The 19860-nt window shown below is 38.9% G+C and overlaps 1 protein-coding gene across 2 annotated transcripts in view; it reads right to left on the reverse strand.

The window, feature by feature from the left end:
• ALKBH8 (alkB homolog 8, tRNA methyltransferase) overlaps positions 1–19860 on the reverse strand; it is a 44224-nt gene that overhangs the window by 2362 nt on the left and 22002 nt on the right. For both annotated transcript variants that reach the window (XM_066544764.1, XM_066544763.1), the window contains exons 9-12: positions 12352–12458; positions 9188–9342; positions 8108–8373; positions 286–435 (exon numbers count right to left, since the gene is read on the reverse strand). In XM_066544764.1, the coding sequence (XP_066400861.1) occupies positions 286–435; positions 8108–8373; positions 9188–9342; positions 12352–12458 (678 nt within the window). The remainder of the gene's footprint in view (positions 1–285; positions 436–8107; positions 8374–9187; positions 9343–12351; positions 12459–19860) is intronic.

The raw sequence follows: 19860 nt of genomic DNA on the forward strand, positions 1-19860 counted from the left end.
CTTCTCCAGTGTCATCAATCACAAGCACATGAAAATGAAACCCAAACAGAGGACCAAAGCTTCAGGGGGAGCAAAGGCATTCAAGGGAGAAGCAGGAGGAGAATATGAACAGAAAGTCTAAGAAGCAACAGTAGCACAACAGCTTAACTCTGCTCTCACAACTGCTTACACCAAATGCAAACCTTGAATTTCTTCCCATTTTGTTCCTGCCTTTGCTTGTATTGCAGTATTAGCAGCTCTGCCCAGCAACCCAGCAGTACCATGGAGCAGAGAGGGGTGACTTACTGCTGTTGAGAAGTGGTGGATTACAGCAATCGAGATGCAAGCGTCACAAGAACCGCTGCGGATTGGCACTGACAGGGCATCACAGACAAACGCCTGGAAATGTTTTTCTCCACAAATATCCACCAGGTTTTTGCTGCGATCACAGCCAACCTAGAACAGAAAATGTTTCATTAAGCTTTTCAGAAGAGGATAATTACAAGACTGGAATATGATTTTCATTTGATGCTTACAGTAATAGAGTCATCACAGTCTCCTACTAAGGGAACACAGTTTAAAATCAAAACAAGAGCAAGTGTGAGAAAATAAGCCTTAAAAAGAGTATATAGTTCCCAGGTATAGACAAAAAGAAAACAACCCTGATGTTAAAACAAAGATAAGAAACTGGATATTAGACAGCTCATTATAGCACCCTAATTTTGAACCAACTTAAGACAGACCAGGTTTCAACCTAACTTTTCTTCAAAATTCATTCAAGCTGTCTTGAAATGAGCAAAATGAGATGTCACCTAATCTCAGTATGCTCTTTTCATTTCAACTGCCATTTTTAACTTGACAACATTTGAAGTACCAAAATAGTGAACTCACAAAAGCTGATCTACAAATGTAAACAATTATCCAGTGACTTTGGTGGTATCACTAAAGTACGGCATACAGCTTCACTCATCACCCAGGTTTTGTCATTTCAGTGGGATGAAGTGCTCAACATAATTTTACAAGGTTCTGTACAGTCCAGTGAAGTGACCCCTAGAACCATTTCTGAATACCTAATTAAACATTAATTTTTTCCCCTTTTAAACCCAGCGGTCAGCCCACTACACCTGCCCAGTGTCCACATCAAAGGCAGTAAGACAAAACTTACCATCTTTGAAAAATCAGCATCTAGAAGTGTTTTTTACATGCTTGCATAAAAACAATTGATCAAGACACCTTCTGAAAGAAATAGTGAGGCATGTGCCACCTTGTTTTCATGTCTGCCATGCATACTGAATATGCAAACCAAAGCCCTGCTACCAGGTTGTATACCAAACTGTGCATGTATGAGAATAATAAATTTTATTTGTTTTCAATGACTAGCAACAAGTAGATAGCAGAGAATAGGTTCAGAATCCTAAATAATTACTGTTGACAGTGTTTATTGCATTTGACACTGAAAGAGTACTAAACCATCTTTGATGCAGGAAGAATAGCAAACAACTCACCCTGCTTTATCAACCCAGAAGAGACAGCAGTACCACTAAAATTAAAAACCTCTTTTGCATTAATTACTGAAAATATATTTATTTTCCATCATAATTTTTGATTTTATCTGTTCAAGTCCTTTTATCTTTCAGCCTACCACCACAGTTTTGAAGAAAACCAGAATTCAGCTCCAGCCTTATTTCCTGAAAGCTTACCAGTGAGCTGCCTTCTACTCAGGTCCCTGACTTTTGATCCAAAATAAATGTAACAGTTGTGAAAATGCCAACCTGACAATACAAGATAATCCTCCACCAAAACCTATGAATGTGTACATATTAGCCAATTAGCAATAAACAGACCTAAAAAGATCAATCCTAGCATTGCTTTCTTCACACTCATTCCTTGGTCTCTCGCATTTACTGAAGCACTGAGTGAATTGTGTTGTTTATGAATTAAAAAACGAAACCCTTGCTTACCTGAATGCAAACAAATCCTCATCATTTTACACTGGCAGCCAACTGAAGTGTCTTTAAATTACTCTGACAACCTGCATGTTAGTGATTGCACACCTCATTACCAGTACCTTTAACTACTTCTGCAATTAAGACATTGGCTTGCAGTACTTAATAATAAAACTCAAAGGACCAAATTTACTGCTGGCAGAAGGAGGAAGAGCTTCCACTGATGGCAAGCTTTCCCAGAAAGAATTGCTTTGGACCTCCACATCTTGAGTGAAAATGGGCTGGATAATGGAACACGATCCCCTGTTCCCAAAATGACCTTGAAAAGGACTACAATATATGTTGATGAATTCCAACGAACTGAGAATGAGAACAAAGGCATGACTGCCAGATTGCAAAGTTCTCATTTGCATCTAAATTATAGCAAATATTATAAGGTTTGGTTTACTTGTATTGACATACTTTCTAAAGCAATTGTACATCCAAAGCAAAAAGATGCTGTTTCACACTGAAAATGGAGACCTTGAAACAGAACACTTTGAACACACAGCTGCTGTAAAATAGGTATACGAGGCTAAAACTTTACATGATTTTAAACGTAAACAGGACAATAGGTGCTATGCATATATGCATAAATGGTGAATGCAAAGAATCACCACAGATGCCTGGCATTGAAACTAGGTAACTTTAGCATCTATACTAGAATTATCGCTAGGTGATATTTCAAAATAATTAAAATCACCACATTCCTGCATTTTCTGACTTGCAAGAAACATGCATTCTTTAAAAACCAAAATACATTTGTTTCAGTCACTTAAAAAAACAATAAGGTAGCAAAATGCTACCTTAAATTAGTCTATCTGTGGTTTTTATGAGTACAGAAAACATTTACAGCAAGGGGCAGAGATCCCAAACTCAACTTTTCCCAATTCCATTACTAACTGATTTTTAAATTCTAATGCATGAAGAATCTCTGATTTGATGAAACTTCATCTACAGAAGAGTTCAACTGACTGTTTTAATTGAGAACAGGTTTTTCTCTATCTAATTAAATATATAATCAAAACATTTAAAACTAATCTCAAAATATATCTGGAAAGCTTTAATTTTGCCAGTTCATATCTCTATTTCTGATGGTCAGGACAGGATATTTATTGTCTTTGCTGGCTTCTCTTCCAGAAGAGTGGAGAAAGGCAGATGAATTATTATTAGTCTGGTGTCCAAACCCAGAAGAATCTAGTACATCTCTTGGTGAGTCAAGCTATATGTGTATGTTTTTAGACCTTCTATTTCTTATTATCTATGATTCTTCTCAATCATTTCTTATACCTCAGCTTTCCAAATCAAATTCCTTGCTCAAACTCCACAATTTCTCATATATATCTCAAATAGCATGGCTGATAATTCAGCTGAGTCTACCTTAGCTAGTTCACCTCTCAGCAAGTCACTCCACACCTTTCAATACTCCCGTAAAGGAGGCTGGCTTTTCAGGCTTCTCAGATTTTGCTCCAGATATCCATTCCCACATCCCTGCCTTTCTGAGAAGTACCTCCAGCCATCTCTTTACCACTTTTTGTGATGTAAACAATGGCTTACAGGAGCTCAAGAGTGGCCACTGACAGTTACTGTGACTGAAATCCACTTGGATTTCAGGCACTGATTTTCAGTGTATAAGGACAAATATTAACTGCATCCAACTCTTACCTGAAGACAGGAAATCTGTATTAGTATGGAGGCCTCTAAGTTTGTAACTAGAACTCCAACAAACACAAAACTTAGGAAAGGGGGGGAAGTTTGTCATCATACTGGCATACCACACCCTTTCTGGGCACACTGGATAATGCAAACCTTTAGACAATCAAAAAAAAGGCAAAGATAAAGAAGGAAAAAGGAGGGAGAAACAAATACAATGCCTGTGATTTGTCTGAGTGTTCAGGAACTCTGTACTGACTTCCTGGAAATGGATAACACAGGCATTTATGCCATCCTGCTCCTTCATGTTCCCATGCACCTTCAACTCCACCTTTACAGCAAGGAGTAGCTAAAGTAGATTTTATAAAATCTATTCAATGCAGTGGTTTGGTATAGATCATTGTGGGGAAAAGACACTATTAAATAGCTTGCTTTGTAGTTATGCTGCAAATCTGCAAAAGATAAATCCTCTTGCATGCTGAAAAAAAAAAGTAAAGACAGGTTGAGGTTACCCACCACTATGTTTTCTTTCTACGTTATCTCATTATAACTAACTCAGCCTGGTAGACTTAGTTCTTGTAAGTATCTGGGAACCTGATTTATTCAGCACATTACAGAGCGATGAACAAAACGACATCTAATTCTGAAATCCAGCCACTGAATGGAATTATCTCACTCTCCAGAGACAAGCCTCAGCTATAACTAACTGCATGAGAAGCTCAAGAAACCAAATTACATTCCAGCAAACAATTCATCTGAGTCAAGCTTTCAGCATTCCTTTCATGTAGTGCTTTGCTTTTCCATTGCATGTAGTCAAGGTATCTCTGAAAGCAAAGTGCTGTGTTAAGACATGGAGTTCATTTCTCAGTGACAGAGCAACAGAACCAAGTTGAGCAATTCAGCTTTCATTCTAGTTTTGTGCTGCTCTTGCCCAGTTCCTTCTGAGCTCTCTTCCCAGATCTCTCACCCATTTAATGACTCTTATTCACTGAGAGAAAAGAGCAGGAAAGGTTCATCTGTGTCACCCTTCAATTGCTAAGATATGGTGAACTTACTCCCTTTACTAATTGGTTTTGTCCCTCCTGCTTTTACCCACTACTAAAAAGTCCTTGGGAGAGGAATCTATTCCCAATCTGTACAAACCCAGTGAACTAAAAGCCACGCAACTTTATGCAACTATACCACAGAAAATATTAATTCTCTCTCCTCCCCACATACTGGAAAAATCAAATTTTTATATAATTCTAGTAGATTGTAGTTTGGGACAGTAATACAGAAAATAGAGGTGCACATTTCAGAGCAAAAGTCTTGTGAAATATAAAATGTGTTACCAATTACCTCTGAATCACACACACACACACAACAAAAACAGGAATATCTGTATTAAAGCAAATCATTCTGGCTCCTCTATTGGCATATTTTTTTCCCTATCATCAGTACTCTGTCAATCAGAATAATTTCTTTATACAAAACCAAAACATATCTACCCTATGGCATCTTCAGTTATTTGCCACTGAATTTCCCACCAATTTATCAGTTCAATTAAAAATGGAAACCACAAATTTGAAAGACTTCAATGGCTTTTCATTCACACTGTAGCCCTGTGAGGATTTTGAATGTTCCTGCAGAGACTTACACATCACCACACCTACCTGAACACTGGAAATAAGGAGACAAAGCTAAAGTGCATAGAAATTAATGATCTCATTGCAATAAATCAATGAAACCCTCATGGTAATCAGGGGAATGGCTAAGGCTGGAACACACTGTTCCATAGAAAGAAAAGCTCTGCTTACAGAGATGACTATTAAGCTTGAAAGCACCTAAATAAAATCTGTTAAAATAATTCCCCCAAATGAGATTGGGTGAGGAGAGAATCGTGGAAAAACAACACTAAAACCATGTCTCTTTTTTGCTGTCATTTAAACAGTAACAAGGTGGGCGAGACAGAAGAAGTAATCTGAAACTGTTAAATTCAACATTTCTCCAGCTTTTGTGCTAGCTACATCAGACATGGATTCCATCTCTAGCTGATACATCCTTAATCTGAATTTGATTGGCATGGAATTGCTGCTCTCTCACTGTGTCAGAATAATACAGCCATTACAGCACTGTCAGTTTTGCTGAGTGTAGATGGACTCATGCATTTCATTGTCACACGGGATACTCAAGTAGATGAGGCCACATTTAATCATCCAGGGAAACTGAAGCAACTACAATAGCACAGGTCACACTGAAGATGTTTTCAGACAGTACCTGAAGAGTAAAACATCAAGAGAGCTACCTTAGCTGTGATCTACCATTAGCACTGCTACTTAAAGCATAAAAGCATATTGCTTGTCTTCAGGAAATGCTTGCCTCAGGTTTTCAGTATTTCTGAGTCAAAACACCCCAAGCTACAGAGCTGTGCCAACAGTGCCTTACCCAATTCCTACACAACTCCTAATTTCAGCACTGCTTTATTGCTTCTTTCCCAACAGGACCTGGGCTAAGAGCTCCATTACACTGTGCACAAAAAAAAGAGATGTAGAATTTACTAAGTTTATGCCTGGATTTTATGCTTCCAACTTAATATGAGTAAATAAGGAAGAAAACTGATGCCCTACATCTAGAGACCATTCCTTTTATCCCAACAACGCACCTGATACATAAAACATCGTGTAATCCCTCACCCTCTGCTCCATGATTAAACCATGGTAGGTGGAACAGCACTTGAGATACCTTGTCAAAAGTTTAAAAACACCTGTAAACACAATATACACAGGGTTTTCTTTAGCCACATTTTGGCTGCTACAGAAAAAAAAAATCGGATAGAAAGGAGTCAAGTCCATTTTCCTGAGGCTCTGTGCTGACTTGTAGATGAAAACAACCAAATGCAAAGTCTAGAGTCTATCTCCATCTAAGAACCACTAGTTGTCACCACTAGAAAATAAAATGTCAAGGGAGGCCAACTGAATGAAGCAATTCCCAGATTCTATTTTTCAACTGTTTCAACTGCTTCTTTAATAGTTTCTTCCCTTTCACTGTTATTTTTCATGTTTTTTATTTCTCCTTCTGACACATATGAAATTAGGCAACTCCTAAAGTAACAGAGAGGAGCTGGCTTTCCTTTTACTGCCAGCCAATATGTGATCTTTCCTTTCCTTAGCTGGTTAATTGTGTCTAGAAAACAGACTGATGCTGGCAATTTCTGAATACAGTATCTTGCATTAATTTCACTTTACAAGTCTACCACAAACCTCCAGAACTGCAATTTACCAAATCCATTCTAGGACCAGTCAACCCTCATGATACTCTGATAAATGTTTCTCCTCTCTAGTTAGGCTTGCTGATTTTTCTTACAGCAGTCAAGACTGAAAGACAAAAAGACTGAAATATACTGAAATTAATAACTGGGCTACAGCGGTTAGGCATGAAGATGCCTACTTATTAATTGGCTGATGTTGTTCTAGCCCTTAAGAACAGTAAGGGAGATAATTTACTAACACAAACAGCATTGTAAATAACAACTTATCTTTTTTAGCTGAATACAAATAACAGGACAGAAACTCCTGAAAAAGACAAACAACTCCAAGTTTTACTGTCAATAATGAATGCTTTGCCCTAAATAGAAGTTTTCAAGTCTGATGGATTTCAGAGTGTTACCCAGGACAAATGTGTGAAAGAATCAGACAATCCTGGAATGAAAGAGAGCAGATACCATAACACACACTTCTCTGAGATTTCTCTTGGGTTAAAACAATGGCAAGTTTGACTCTTTTTTATTTCCCCCAAAAAGGATCTTTTAAATATTTGCAGTGAAAGCTATCTTTTGGTTCATACTTGTACATACATCATCTCATAAAACTGGACTAAGTACAGACTGTGAGACAGTGAAAGAAAGAAAATGAGCAAGAATTATGTCAGAACTGTCTGAAAGTGAAGAAAAGGGAGTGAAAGGCCAGAAATCTGTACCAAAGTTGAGATCTCCCTGTGAATTTTATGTTGGCATATTTACTGGGCCTGTGCAAAGAGCCAGAGGTAGAACAGCCAAACATCACATCATTCACAAATGAGACATGCCACCAGGCCACAGGGAACTGAAGAGGTCATGAAAAATAGCATTGCCCATGGAGATTTCACCCACTCACCAAACAACCGAAAATTTTGTTGGAAGCATTCAAATTGCCCAAACATTTAATAAATTTATTCAACACTAATGACAAGAAAGCCTAAACCATCCATTATAATTATTCAATCTGCTGCATCCATTACTATTTTTCTTAACATATTTTGAATTACAAAGCAGAAGTGGCTTTGAAAAAAAGAAAAAGGTAAAGCACATAATGAATACAAATGGAAACTTAAGACAATTGGTACTTGATCTTGGATCAGGAAATAGCTTTCTGTTCTTGGCATTCTTCCAATGCCAACCTGAACCTCCAGCAAGTGCATCATGACAGAATAAACACCAGAACCAGTGAAAACAAATGACAGGAACTACTACTTACCATGTACAAATCGTCATTGATGCCAAGGTACTTCCCATTACCACAACCAATATCAGCCACGATTGACCCTGTTGGCAGGGACCTGAGAAACTCTACAATTTGGGGCCATGGGCTGTGCCTGGTACTGCTGAAGTGTGTAGCAATCTCTTCATACACCTTGTGTACATATTCTTGCTCCAGCTTTGAGGCCTCCATCTCATTCTGGGGAAATGAAGGCTGCACTGGTCTCTGCTGTCCTTTCTGGCTGTCACAGACAGATGGGTAAACTAGATACAGCAACAGATACAAAATATTAATTTTAAATCAATTCCTCTTTGATTAAGCATATTTAGTAATATTAAACTAAAAGTGAAATATTAAAATGCAAAAAATGTTTCAATCCTCCTTTATCTTTTAAAAACTGAAACACAGGTCAAACTACAGAAGTGTTTGATGACCTGAAAATAAGTAACCGGCCCACATGTACCAGAGGCTGTTTGCAGTGATCATTAATCTGCTATGTTAATGATGTTTATGTTCTCAAAACTGAGATAGTGCCCCCAATGCCGAAGACCATGACATCATTGAATTCAGCCTCTGAAATTCTGTTTTAAGGGCATAAATGGAATTCAATTCCATGTAATCATTGAGCCACCTGTCTATTATTATTTCTACTGCCCTAAGGCACTTTACGTGGCTCTGTCACAGCAGATATGACTACTTCTCCTTCTCTAATGTACCTATTTTCTCAAAATTAGAGGCCCCCTCAAAAAAAAAAAAAGGATCAAAACTGAGGAAAAAACTTGAAGAATAGTAATTATTTCTATTTTGTTACATTATTAGGCACTTGAAATGCCAGTGACACAGACTCCAGATTACTTGCCTGGCTCTGGAGCAAGCCAAATGCCTTCCTGTATAAACTCCAGCAACCACATGAATGCAAGCAATTCAAGCCATATAATATGCTACAAACCATCCAGGAATAGCTATGATGACTGCCAAAACTACCCAAAAGAATAAAATTATTTTCTCAAAGCAAAAAAAGCTACCTCTTGGTGATAAATATCAAATTTGACTTGAAGTTGGCCTCAAGACACTTACTGCAATTGCAAGGGCTTCTCCTCACTTTCCTGAATGTAAATGATGTCCTTGTTTCCCTTCGATTTAATGTTAAATCCCCAGCATCAGCAGTGATTGTTCTATCTTTTTGCCCAAGTTCTGATGCTTGAACAACATCATATTTTCTGGGTGTGATCCTAAAATAAAGCAACACAAAGTAAAGGAATAATTCCATTTGCATCAGAAAAAAACCCACAATCCATCTTTGTAAGAAGGCAATCCCTACACTGAGAGAAATATAATTACAATGTCCTATTTAAAATATTTCTGCCTCTCAGTTTTCAACTTATTCAATTTCAGAGAGAAAAGAGATGACACATAAACTAATAATATGAATTGAAGTGTTTAATTGCATGTAATTACATTTCCCTTCCCTCCCTCCATTTTCTTCCATAAAGTTTGATTGTTTATTTGTCTAGTACTTTTTTATAAATATTTTTTAAAATATATTTATTTTTGTCCTGGTTTTGGCTGGGATAGAGTTGATTTTCTTCTAAGCATCTGTGCTAACAGCAGCAGTGCTGTGTTTTAGATTTAGTACGAGAATAATGTTGGTGACACACTGATGTTGCATTTGTTTCTCAGTAGTGCTTAGTCTAAGTGAGGACTTTCCAGTTTCCCATGCTCTGCCAGTGAGGAGGGGCACGAGAAGCTGGGAGAGTGCATGGCCAGGACAGCTGACCCAAACTGGCCAGAGGGATATTTCATACCACAGAGCATCCTGCTCAGTGTATGAACTGGGAAATGGGCTGGACATCAGTCACTGGGTGGTGAACAACTGCACTGTGCATCACTTGTCCCTCCTGGGTTCTGTTCCTCTCTCTCATTTCCTCTCATTACTATTACGAGGACTTCCCAATGTCAAAAATAAAATGCTGCCACCCCCTCTTGCTTGGCACAGAGTGATTTTACTATTGCAGTGCCAAGAATATAGTTTTGCCAAGTTATCCAACCAAATATCAAAAACATCACTAATGAACTTCATCAGAAAAGTCAGAATTCTATTTTCACCTATGAGTAAAAAAGAGAATACATCTTTTGTCCTCCTTGATGACACTGCATAAGCTTATTTCTAAACCATGTGTTTCCCTTTCACAGAGAACTAAACAAAAATGCTTTTCCTGTGCACTTTGTTAATGGGGTCAAAAGTAAGTCTCTAATTCCTTGGCATCCAAGCATACACACTGAAAACACAATCAGATTAATTTCAAAACTGACTCTTGTGCTCTTATAATTTGAGTTCTGAAATGCAGATAAAAGGCATCACAAATTTTATTAAATCTATTTTGACATTATGTATGCAAGTGAATTAGTTACAACTTCTTGCTGGATGATTGTAATTTTGATTACAATACAATGTTCCAGTGGCACAATGCAAAGCTTACTCCAGTTGAGTATCTTCACTCACTACTGCTTTTAAAAACATATAGAAGAAATATATTTAGGAAAGGTGGACAAATACCAGCACAGGAACCATTTGTACATGAGTAGAAAGGTCTGGGATCTTCATTTTCCATGTAGTTTATTCATTGGTTCTTGAAAGACAACCATCACTTGAAGGTACAAGGGAGTTAAGTAATAATCTCATTCCACATTTCAATAGACAGATACACTATTCCAACTTCAATGGCTGCTGGCCAGTACTGTAAGTGCCAGTCATGTATCCTTCTGCCTCCTTGGGAGTGTGGCTGCCCAGGGCTGGCTTGAAGGAGCAGAGCTGGTAGCCCTGGAGAAAGCTGAGGCCTCAGAAAGGGTGAGCCCTCCTTCCCCTGGGAGCTGTGTTTAAATGGAGGCTGTCCCCCTGGCCCTTGTTCCAGTTACAGCCTCAGATGCACGCCCAGCTCTGTCTGTGCACAGCCACTACCCTGACCTAGGGCTGGAGTTCCAAACTGGCCTCAGCACGGCCCAGGGAGCTGCCTGATGGGTTGGGGACTGGCCACCGGCTTCCCTGGTCAGCAATGTCACTGACATGGAAACTGCACTGTGTTCTCAGAGCTGTGTGTGACCTTTCCAAAAGGCAGATGACAGTATTAGACAGGACAGCATAAGAAGATTACAATGCTGGTATCTGTATTCAGTCCTGTATGTCAAACAACAAGGGAGTTCACTGCCCTGGGCTTCTATACTGAGGCACATCAGAAGTATCAAGTGCTTTTTACAACTTTATTTAATTTAACGAGGGAATATACAGGTGGTATAAGAGCTCTCTAAAATTAACACTGTAAAGGTTATCAGGGATTTCATATTCAACTGTTTACATAATACATATTAACCAGCAAAATTAAAAGGCAGAAAAATTTCTGCCAATAAAAGGATTTGGTGTTTAATTGACACAGAATGTAATTAGTGCCTCCAATTGACTGCTGAATCAGTGATGGCTTGGATCAAACAAAGGAAGAAATGCTTACTATGGGCATTTCTGTCCAATACAGGGTTGCCATACGCTCCTGAAATGCATTACTGTCACACTCAGAGCTCAGCAAGGTTTTAGCCTTTTTGCCAATTTCAGCACTCCAATTCTAAGTATCTCCCAGTGGTGCATGATTTAAAAAGCATGTATTTAAATTCTACAATAAGCACAGCCTGAAGATGTATTTCAATAAATACTCTTATCAGTGTCCCAAAACTGCTGAATGCAGTCTTACCAGTATTAAAGTGTCCCTAAAGCAGCTGGGAACAGTTCAGGAAGACTCCCCTCTGCCACCCTCAAGCTCTCAGTGCAGGGGAAGTCAATCTTTTAAACTCTCAAGCCCCTCTCTCAAGCCATTGGCATCTGTAATCTAATGGGAAAAGTTGTGGGCTGAAAAGAGAGAAAGGGAATGGTGACACTAATTGCACTACAATCAATTCTTTGCCAGCTCAGAGTCATTGAGAACTTTCACACTGCAGATGTGAGAGCGATTTCCAACTGAAACTTACGACAGCAGCAGGAAACTGCACCTCAGGGACTGGTAATTAGCTCCCTAAATCCCCAAGTTTTTTTAATTTAACCTAAGCAGCATCTGAGCAAAGGAGTGAATTTGGATATTAATTATAAAACTTGATTTCTTTCAGGAAATTTCAAACACAGAGTGTCTTTAAAAAAACCAAACAAACAACATTTATTACTCTTCTATTTTCAGCAATGCAGGGACTCTTACACATACCCATGTGTCCACAGGTATCTGGATTCTCCAGTCATCACCAATAAACTGCATCGGGGCAACATAATTGCCACTGTAAGGCCATCAGGGTGTTTGAAATCCATCACAATCTAAAAAGAAACAAAACCAGTCACCATGAAAGAGCATGACTTATAGAGCTTCATATACAAGCCAGGTATTCTCAAGTCCTAGCTTTCTTTGTTTCTCTAATGTGTTTAACTGAATATTGCTATGAAACAGCTACGTATTTCCTAGGGATGCAAAAGCCTCTAGGTCCCCTGTCCTAAAACTCCTTCCCTTTCAGCACGATGTTCAGATCTCGGGCAGTCACAAATATATGTATATAGAGATAATTATAATTACATATTAATTTCTTTTCACAGTAAACACTTTGTAAGAACAGTAGCACTGTTCAATCTCTGTGTACCCGTGAGGCAGGAAAGGACTGCTACCCCACAACTAAAGGCAGCTGCATGAGAGGAAGAGAAGGCTCATTTGCTGTATCTCAAGCATCTGAAAGTTATGTACCTGGACTAAGGCCATCAGCTACTGTCTTTTTGTGATGTCTACACAGAGAGACAAGTTTCTCCACAGGGTTATTCATCCTAGTGTAAAATGTCGAGCTAAGTGATGTGGAATGACCCCATGCCCTCTGGAATTGCCTATCCGCTCACAGTGGATGAGCTGAGACAATTAGCTCAGTAGATACATAACATGCAGATAAGCAGTATTAGGTGAGAGAAATAATTTCCAACCTGCCCACATTTTGGAGATTTGAAGCACAACAAGCACATCCTAAGATCCTGACTAACATGCCAACTAACAGACCATCCTTTTATTATCTGTCATCTGGCTTCCAGCCACGGCAATATACTGAGGTAACGCTTTCAGCTTTATTCCAATTTCACAGCCCAGATGGCAGTGGTGCATTTTGCTTCTGCTTGGGCTAGGAAAGTTATCCTTTTACATTTCCCAAACGAGAGAAACTCCTGCTGTGGAAAATAAGGAGCAGGTCATTTAAGCAAGCCAAATGAGTTACAGAAGACTTACTGAAAAGGAAAAGTGGTCAAAACCTATTCAAGTCAGCAGTTCCTGGTACACTGGAGAATTAGCACCATGCAAATGCTGCCATCTGATTTGTAACCTACTAAGTATGCAATTTAAAAGCAGACTTACTCCAGTATGCCAGATTGAAACAAATTAGGCAGTTCTCCTTCTGCGTACAGATGTGTTTCACAAAGAAAAACAGTGGTGCAACAATCAGTCATTCAGCACAAAAACCCAGCATGATAGAGACTGAGTAAGCAAGACTCTTAAACACTACAAATTGCCAATAACAACAATTACTATTTAATGTTGTGCACACTGAAGCAAAGCACAGAGGCATTTACATCATTAGGAAAAAAATTATTTATGCTGTACTACCACTCAGAGTGACACAGCTTCTCCTGTTGGGCTATCTAAGGCAAAAAGTGATAAGGGTGACAAACAGTGTGGTTGAAAGGGGTAGAGAGATATCAGGGGAAGACTAATAAAGCATAACTATAAGCTCTGATTAATGATCATGCAATGCTTCAATAGTTGCACAAATACATGAATGGCAGCCACTTGCTACAGTACTTTGGACTTTGCAATTTCTTCTAGGAAACCTCAAAGAAGCATGGGGTGAGGAAGGAGAAAGTACAGTGGACTTGACAAATCTGATGGGGATGCTGTCCTGTAAAGCACAATATCATCAAGTCTCTGCAAAAAGATGCAGCTATCTGGCAAGGCAAATAAATCAGAAGATAACTAAACAGGACCAGCATGTAAAGAAAGAAAAAGAGGAGTAAAGAGGTCAGATGAAATGGGTGAGATGATGCCTCAGTCTGTCTTATGCCTCTCTGGCTCACTGCTGCTGGAGACATGGGTGAGGGGACAAGATAGAGTCTGGGCTCTTCAGCAGCATGATATAATAAGCTGAACACAAGAATGTCTAGATTCCTTCCTGGAAGGAATCCCGTTGCCCCACTGGCCCTCTTTCTGAGTCAGTAGTAACTACAAAGCTCTATTCTTGCAGATGATATTAAAAAACTGTACTTTATCCATGAATCAATGAGGAGACTTTGAATGGGTCCCCTGCATTTCCAGTTCCCATCTCCCTCCAGGGCCCAAGAGGACCTTGCTCCCTTTCACTTCAGCATGCCAGGCTGGTGACTCCGTACGAAGCAGTGGGAAACAACACTATCTCCAGCTCCCTGCCTTCTCTGCTGTTTTACCTCATTCATCTCCAATTCCTTTTCCCCCACCATCTGTGTGGCCCCAGAGTCTCTTCACAGGAGATGCTTCTCAAACCCTGTCCTGTAAACAACTGTGCATCCAAAACAACAGAGGTTCAGAGTGCTCTATAGGCAGGTGACACCTTGGGAATCAGAAGCCACAAAACTATCCCTGGCAGCTGGATTTTCAGGCAGCAATGGCAGGAAATAAAAGAAGAGCATGTTCTCCTAGCTGAATTTCAACTACACTAACCCAGCAAGAAATACATGAAACAAAATTTCTGATGGTGCAGAATTTGAGGCTGAAAAGCAAGAATTTCTCTTGGTGACATCTAGTCCTCACCAGAACAGAATCCCAGCTCTGTTCCTGCTTTTCTGGGAAGGGAAAGCTTCTGTACTATAATGTCACTTTGTGTAGCTGCTCCCCATCTAACTGAATTTCATCCTTATGAGAAGCTGTGATAATTTGGGAAGGAAAATATAAATAAACTATTAATTTACTTGCAAATGGGCAATGACAAAGTAATTAGCAGTAATTAAATGAGTCAAAAATCCAAATCCAAATCTGACTTTTGCTTATGAAGTGGACTGAGGTCCTAAGCTAGAATATATTAAGGTTTTGCACTGATCTATTAACAACAAATTTGACATTGTAATTGAGACAGAGAATAAAATTTAAGGAACACCTGAAGAAAATTATTATAATTCCTACGCTTCATTCCTTTACCTAGACTAATTGCACCTGAATGCTTAAAAAAACAAGCAGGAATACTTCCTCTGTCCTTTGTTTACAGCACAGTAAAGAACATTCAATCCAGAAGGATTTCTGAAGAACCCTATTCTTATCTCTGGCAAGCCTGCTACTGACTGAAGTAGATAACATTCCCACACTCCTCTGTCTTTATCCTGGCAGAGCATTTTCAATTGTCACTGTCAAACACACACGCACACAGAAGATTAACACATTTGCTCCTCTTTTTAATTTACTAAGGACTTACAATCAATAAAGCAACTTTGCCACTGCTGAATCAATCTGCTTCATGACAGCTTTGCTCCACAGGAGCTATTTCCAATTACTATTTTTGTTTTTACCTATCTTTTTTTTTCCTCTTAGATGGCAGAGTCAATAAAGATCAAATTTCTAGCTAGCTCATGGTGTATCATCCAAGGATTACAATCAAAACAGAAAAACAGTGCATGTTACATAAGTTTTACCTATTTCCTTCTACTATGGAAAAAGTGAATCTCTGAATATAGCAAAAAAACCCAAAACTTAAAAGAAACAGATAATATCTACTTGTGGTTTTAAATAATTTGTCATGATGCCAAGTTATTTAAGAGAAGATGTTCATGACAAGGGAGCACATGAACCAGTAAACAGCTTTCAAGGATGGCTAAACCTGAAAGCAAAGAGACACCCACATCGTGAACATTGTTCCTTGTGACATAAAATATGGCAAAAGAAAATAATCCAACATAAGAAGGGAATAAAGTATCTTTTTCTTAACACCTCAGGGTGCAGAAGTCTGCACCACCTTTCAGTGCAGTGGTACTGTACTTCATGAAAGAGTAGGAGGATGAAGGTGAATGACTGGTCTATCAAACAAGTAAAGATTCAAAGGGAAAACAGAAATAATGCAGCAGAGCTATAAAGACAATGTCAATAAGAAATTCACAGCTACAGTGGGGATCAGCAATTCTTTTTCTAAGCTTTGTCTCTGATGCAATTTGTATTTGATGATAATAGACTACCTTAGACGAAACATACTCTAAAGCTAAAAAAAGTACAATGTGGAACGCTTCTCAAGTCTCTGACATTATTTACTGAATTTTCAGAGAGCAAAGACAGATTATCAGCCTACATAACAGTTTCCCACATGTAAAACAGATGAAAAAGAATGTCTCCTTCAAAGACAGCTGAGAGGTTTAGAGCCCACACACAGAGCTTGAACAACACAGTGGGGCTCTATGCAGAGACAAGAGCCTGCTGGCTCACACAGGACCAAGGCACTTAATTGGTAACATACAGCACCTTTCACTGCAAAAACCATGCTAAATTCCAAAATTCAGGATTCAGAAAATGCTGAATTTTCAAAGGAAAGCAATTAGGATTATCTTTCCTGAATAATCCACATCACAGGAAATTTACCTTATGTAATACATGCAGATATTTACATCATGTATCATGTACATACTCTGGCCATACTTCAGAAAACAAGTGCAGCATTGACAATCGTGACGGTGAACTATTTCAGTACTGCCTTTCTCAAAAATCTCACAACACATGTGCAGGCCTCCCCCATATCAGATCTATACCATAGCATACCATCTCTTGCTAAGCCTGTTTATCCACTTAGGCACTATGGTGATGTTACTCAGATGCTTAATATACTTACTAGGCTTTCTTTCTTCAAAAGTTGTATTCAATTTTACATCCATGCAACATGTAACTATCTTCCTGGATTCTGTGTCATTTTAAGTATCTATGTGGTTTCTTTTCTTAATCAAAGTCTTTTCTTAATCAAAGTAGCATATAAGTGTTTAAAAAATATTTCAATATATGGACACTTCATTCTTTTATACCTGAGGTCTCACCTTGTTATGATTTTCTTGGTATGCCCATGGAGTTGAGTGCATGCACTGAACAGCACACCAGTATCTCTGCTAGTTATTCTGTATGCCACTGACTCCATGATACAAATTCCTTTACTGTCTGGCCTCTCTCTAAAAGATTCATGTAGTGCACAAGAAGAGGAAAACTATTGTAATTTTCAAGCAAACGACAGTTGGATGGAGGAGCTTCCAATCCTCTGCAGGTGTTGTCATAGCTAGTAGGAATATACGCCACTCTCCTTTTGTACCCAGGCTTTCATCTCTGGAGGTTCACCAACACCAAGTCATTAGAAATCATCAGTCACCTCACTAAGCTGGATGCCAGCTCCTGGTGATGTCCAGCAAGGTGGCTGCTCTGCCCAGCCCTGGCAGAGTTGGGATGCTGGTGGTACTTATGGCACCATCCCACAAACTTCTGTTCAAGCTGACTCCTTGTTTCAACAGCCTTTAAATATGTCAGTTCCTACTGCTCTAAAAGTATCAAGTTTCTTTTGTATGTCAGGACATTACCTGTGGTGTTTGCACCTTCCCAGATCATTACCTGTGTTAAAACTCAATGTTGTATACTAGACTCTTATATAAAAGGCTTTCAATGCCTACAGTAAAAGGCAATAGTTGCATTACCACTGCTCCCCTCTCTCTCCCCACCAACAGGTATAGATGTCTCCTTTCTGGGAAGTGCTATCTGACCCTAGCAAAAAACCTTGATGTCCTTTTGTGAAGCCAGAGTCAAAGAGTCAGTCAAGTTCCTAAGAAGAACCAATTTAGTCATTCTCACTAACATTTCATCTTCATCCTTTAATAAATTGCCTCCCTAGCTCTTAGCTTAAACTCTTTTAGTACACAGAAAGAAAGAGGCTAATGCTGTTAGTCTTCATATAATTTCTTTTACTGATTTAGCCTCCTCTGCAGTATTTTCCCATTTTTTCAGTCATATATCTTCCCTCACATCCATGGGTGCTACTACACTGACATACAGGGAATTGCATCCAACTGTATCAGGGCAGAACGTGCCTGAAATGCACCAAATCATTCATCTTCCCTTCCAAAGGAAAGGAAATTTCTAAGGTTTTGCATCTCTTGCTTTCTAATGGAGTACAGTTCAATGGAAGAGCACAAGAGGATGCCTACACATCCTGACCCTGATGACCTACAAATGGCTCAGTCTGTTAAGATGTAAAGCCCAGACATCATAAGAAAGCAGCTGTGTCCTCAATTACATCTCCTCAGATTTGCACATAATGTGTTACTCTATGCCCTGAAAGCAAATAATCCTTATTTACATGTCTAACATTGTACCAAATGTCCACCAAGAAACCACTAAACAAGTCCTTACAACACAGACATAGCTGTTCTGTAATAAGCACAAATTTATATGCAAGTATGATATTTAGATGATCCTAATATTTATGATATTTATAGGATCCTAAATGGATGTGTATGGTAGCACATGGTCTATGCGATGCTGTGGCATATCTGTAATTCTTCCACCCATTTAGAAAAGTTCTCAAGAGATTTTCAATTTCTAAGTAGAAAGGGAAACACCTCAGCATTCAAAAAGCACATCTCAACTTTCTAAACCATTGATTGTTTACCAATACCTGTGGAAATACACACAATTCTCACATTACTGAGGTTGCAAATACATGTAAGCAGGACTCCCTTCAACTGTAATTGTACATCCATTCCACACTACCTGTACATTTATCATCCTGTCATCAACCATTGCAGGCTTTAATTGCAAGTTTTCTACAGCAGAAGCAGTGAGAGGAACAGAGAATAAAGCCTCCATGCTAAATAAACAATAATTGATACAGCAAAAACCAGGCTTTGCCTGAGTAATATTGCCAAACGTGGAATAAAACAGGTAAGTGTAATTTGCAGGAAAGAGGACCTGAAATATTTACATTCAAAGTGTAGACTCATACCAAGTTACTAGTGTGGCACAGACCCACCAGCTCTTGTAAAATAGCCCAAGTCCTTGCAGGTTTAGTGTATTTCAAGCCATGGGTAAAACATGCTGCATATTCATTATCCCACATTGCGGAAAACCATCTTCCCTCATTCTCTACAAACACTGGGATTATTCATCAAACCTTATTCTCCTCTGCAGGTCTCAGCTTTCTGCTTGCAGTGCTGTAGTAAAGGAATTCAGGCTAACTTTAAGACTAGGGTGGAAACAGGCAAATCAGTTCAAGATTAAGATCTACATTTGGCCTTAGATTTTAAAACAACCCATTGGGGAACTGAAACCTATGAAATGAAACGAGATGCCTAACCCAGCATGAGCTGAATTACCCCATAAGCTGGACTGACTCAATCCCCACTGATTACAGAGGAGCTCAGGCATGCAGCCCACAGGTACACCTACCTGTAAATAATAAAATTTCAGTCTTAATCCTGGACTAAATACCATTGACAACAAGTTATTTCATAAGGCATCCACATATGGATTCAACAGATGCTTCAACTCTGTTTAAACGAGTCCTGCTTTAATTAAAACCGAGTCCTGCACTATTATCATCACTAAAATCTTGACCCCTATATACTGAGAAAGTAGTGTGGAAACAGTGTGGTGCTGAATACCTGTAATTCAAAGGGATGAAATGATGAATTTATGCCCTCATAGTTTGAAACAAAG

The sequence above is a fragment of the Molothrus aeneus genome, chromosome 2, assembly GCF_037042795.1.
Source record: "Molothrus aeneus isolate 106 chromosome 2, BPBGC_Maene_1.0, whole genome shotgun sequence".
Classification (NCBI taxonomy): domain Eukaryota; kingdom Metazoa; phylum Chordata; class Aves; order Passeriformes; family Icteridae; genus Molothrus; species Molothrus aeneus.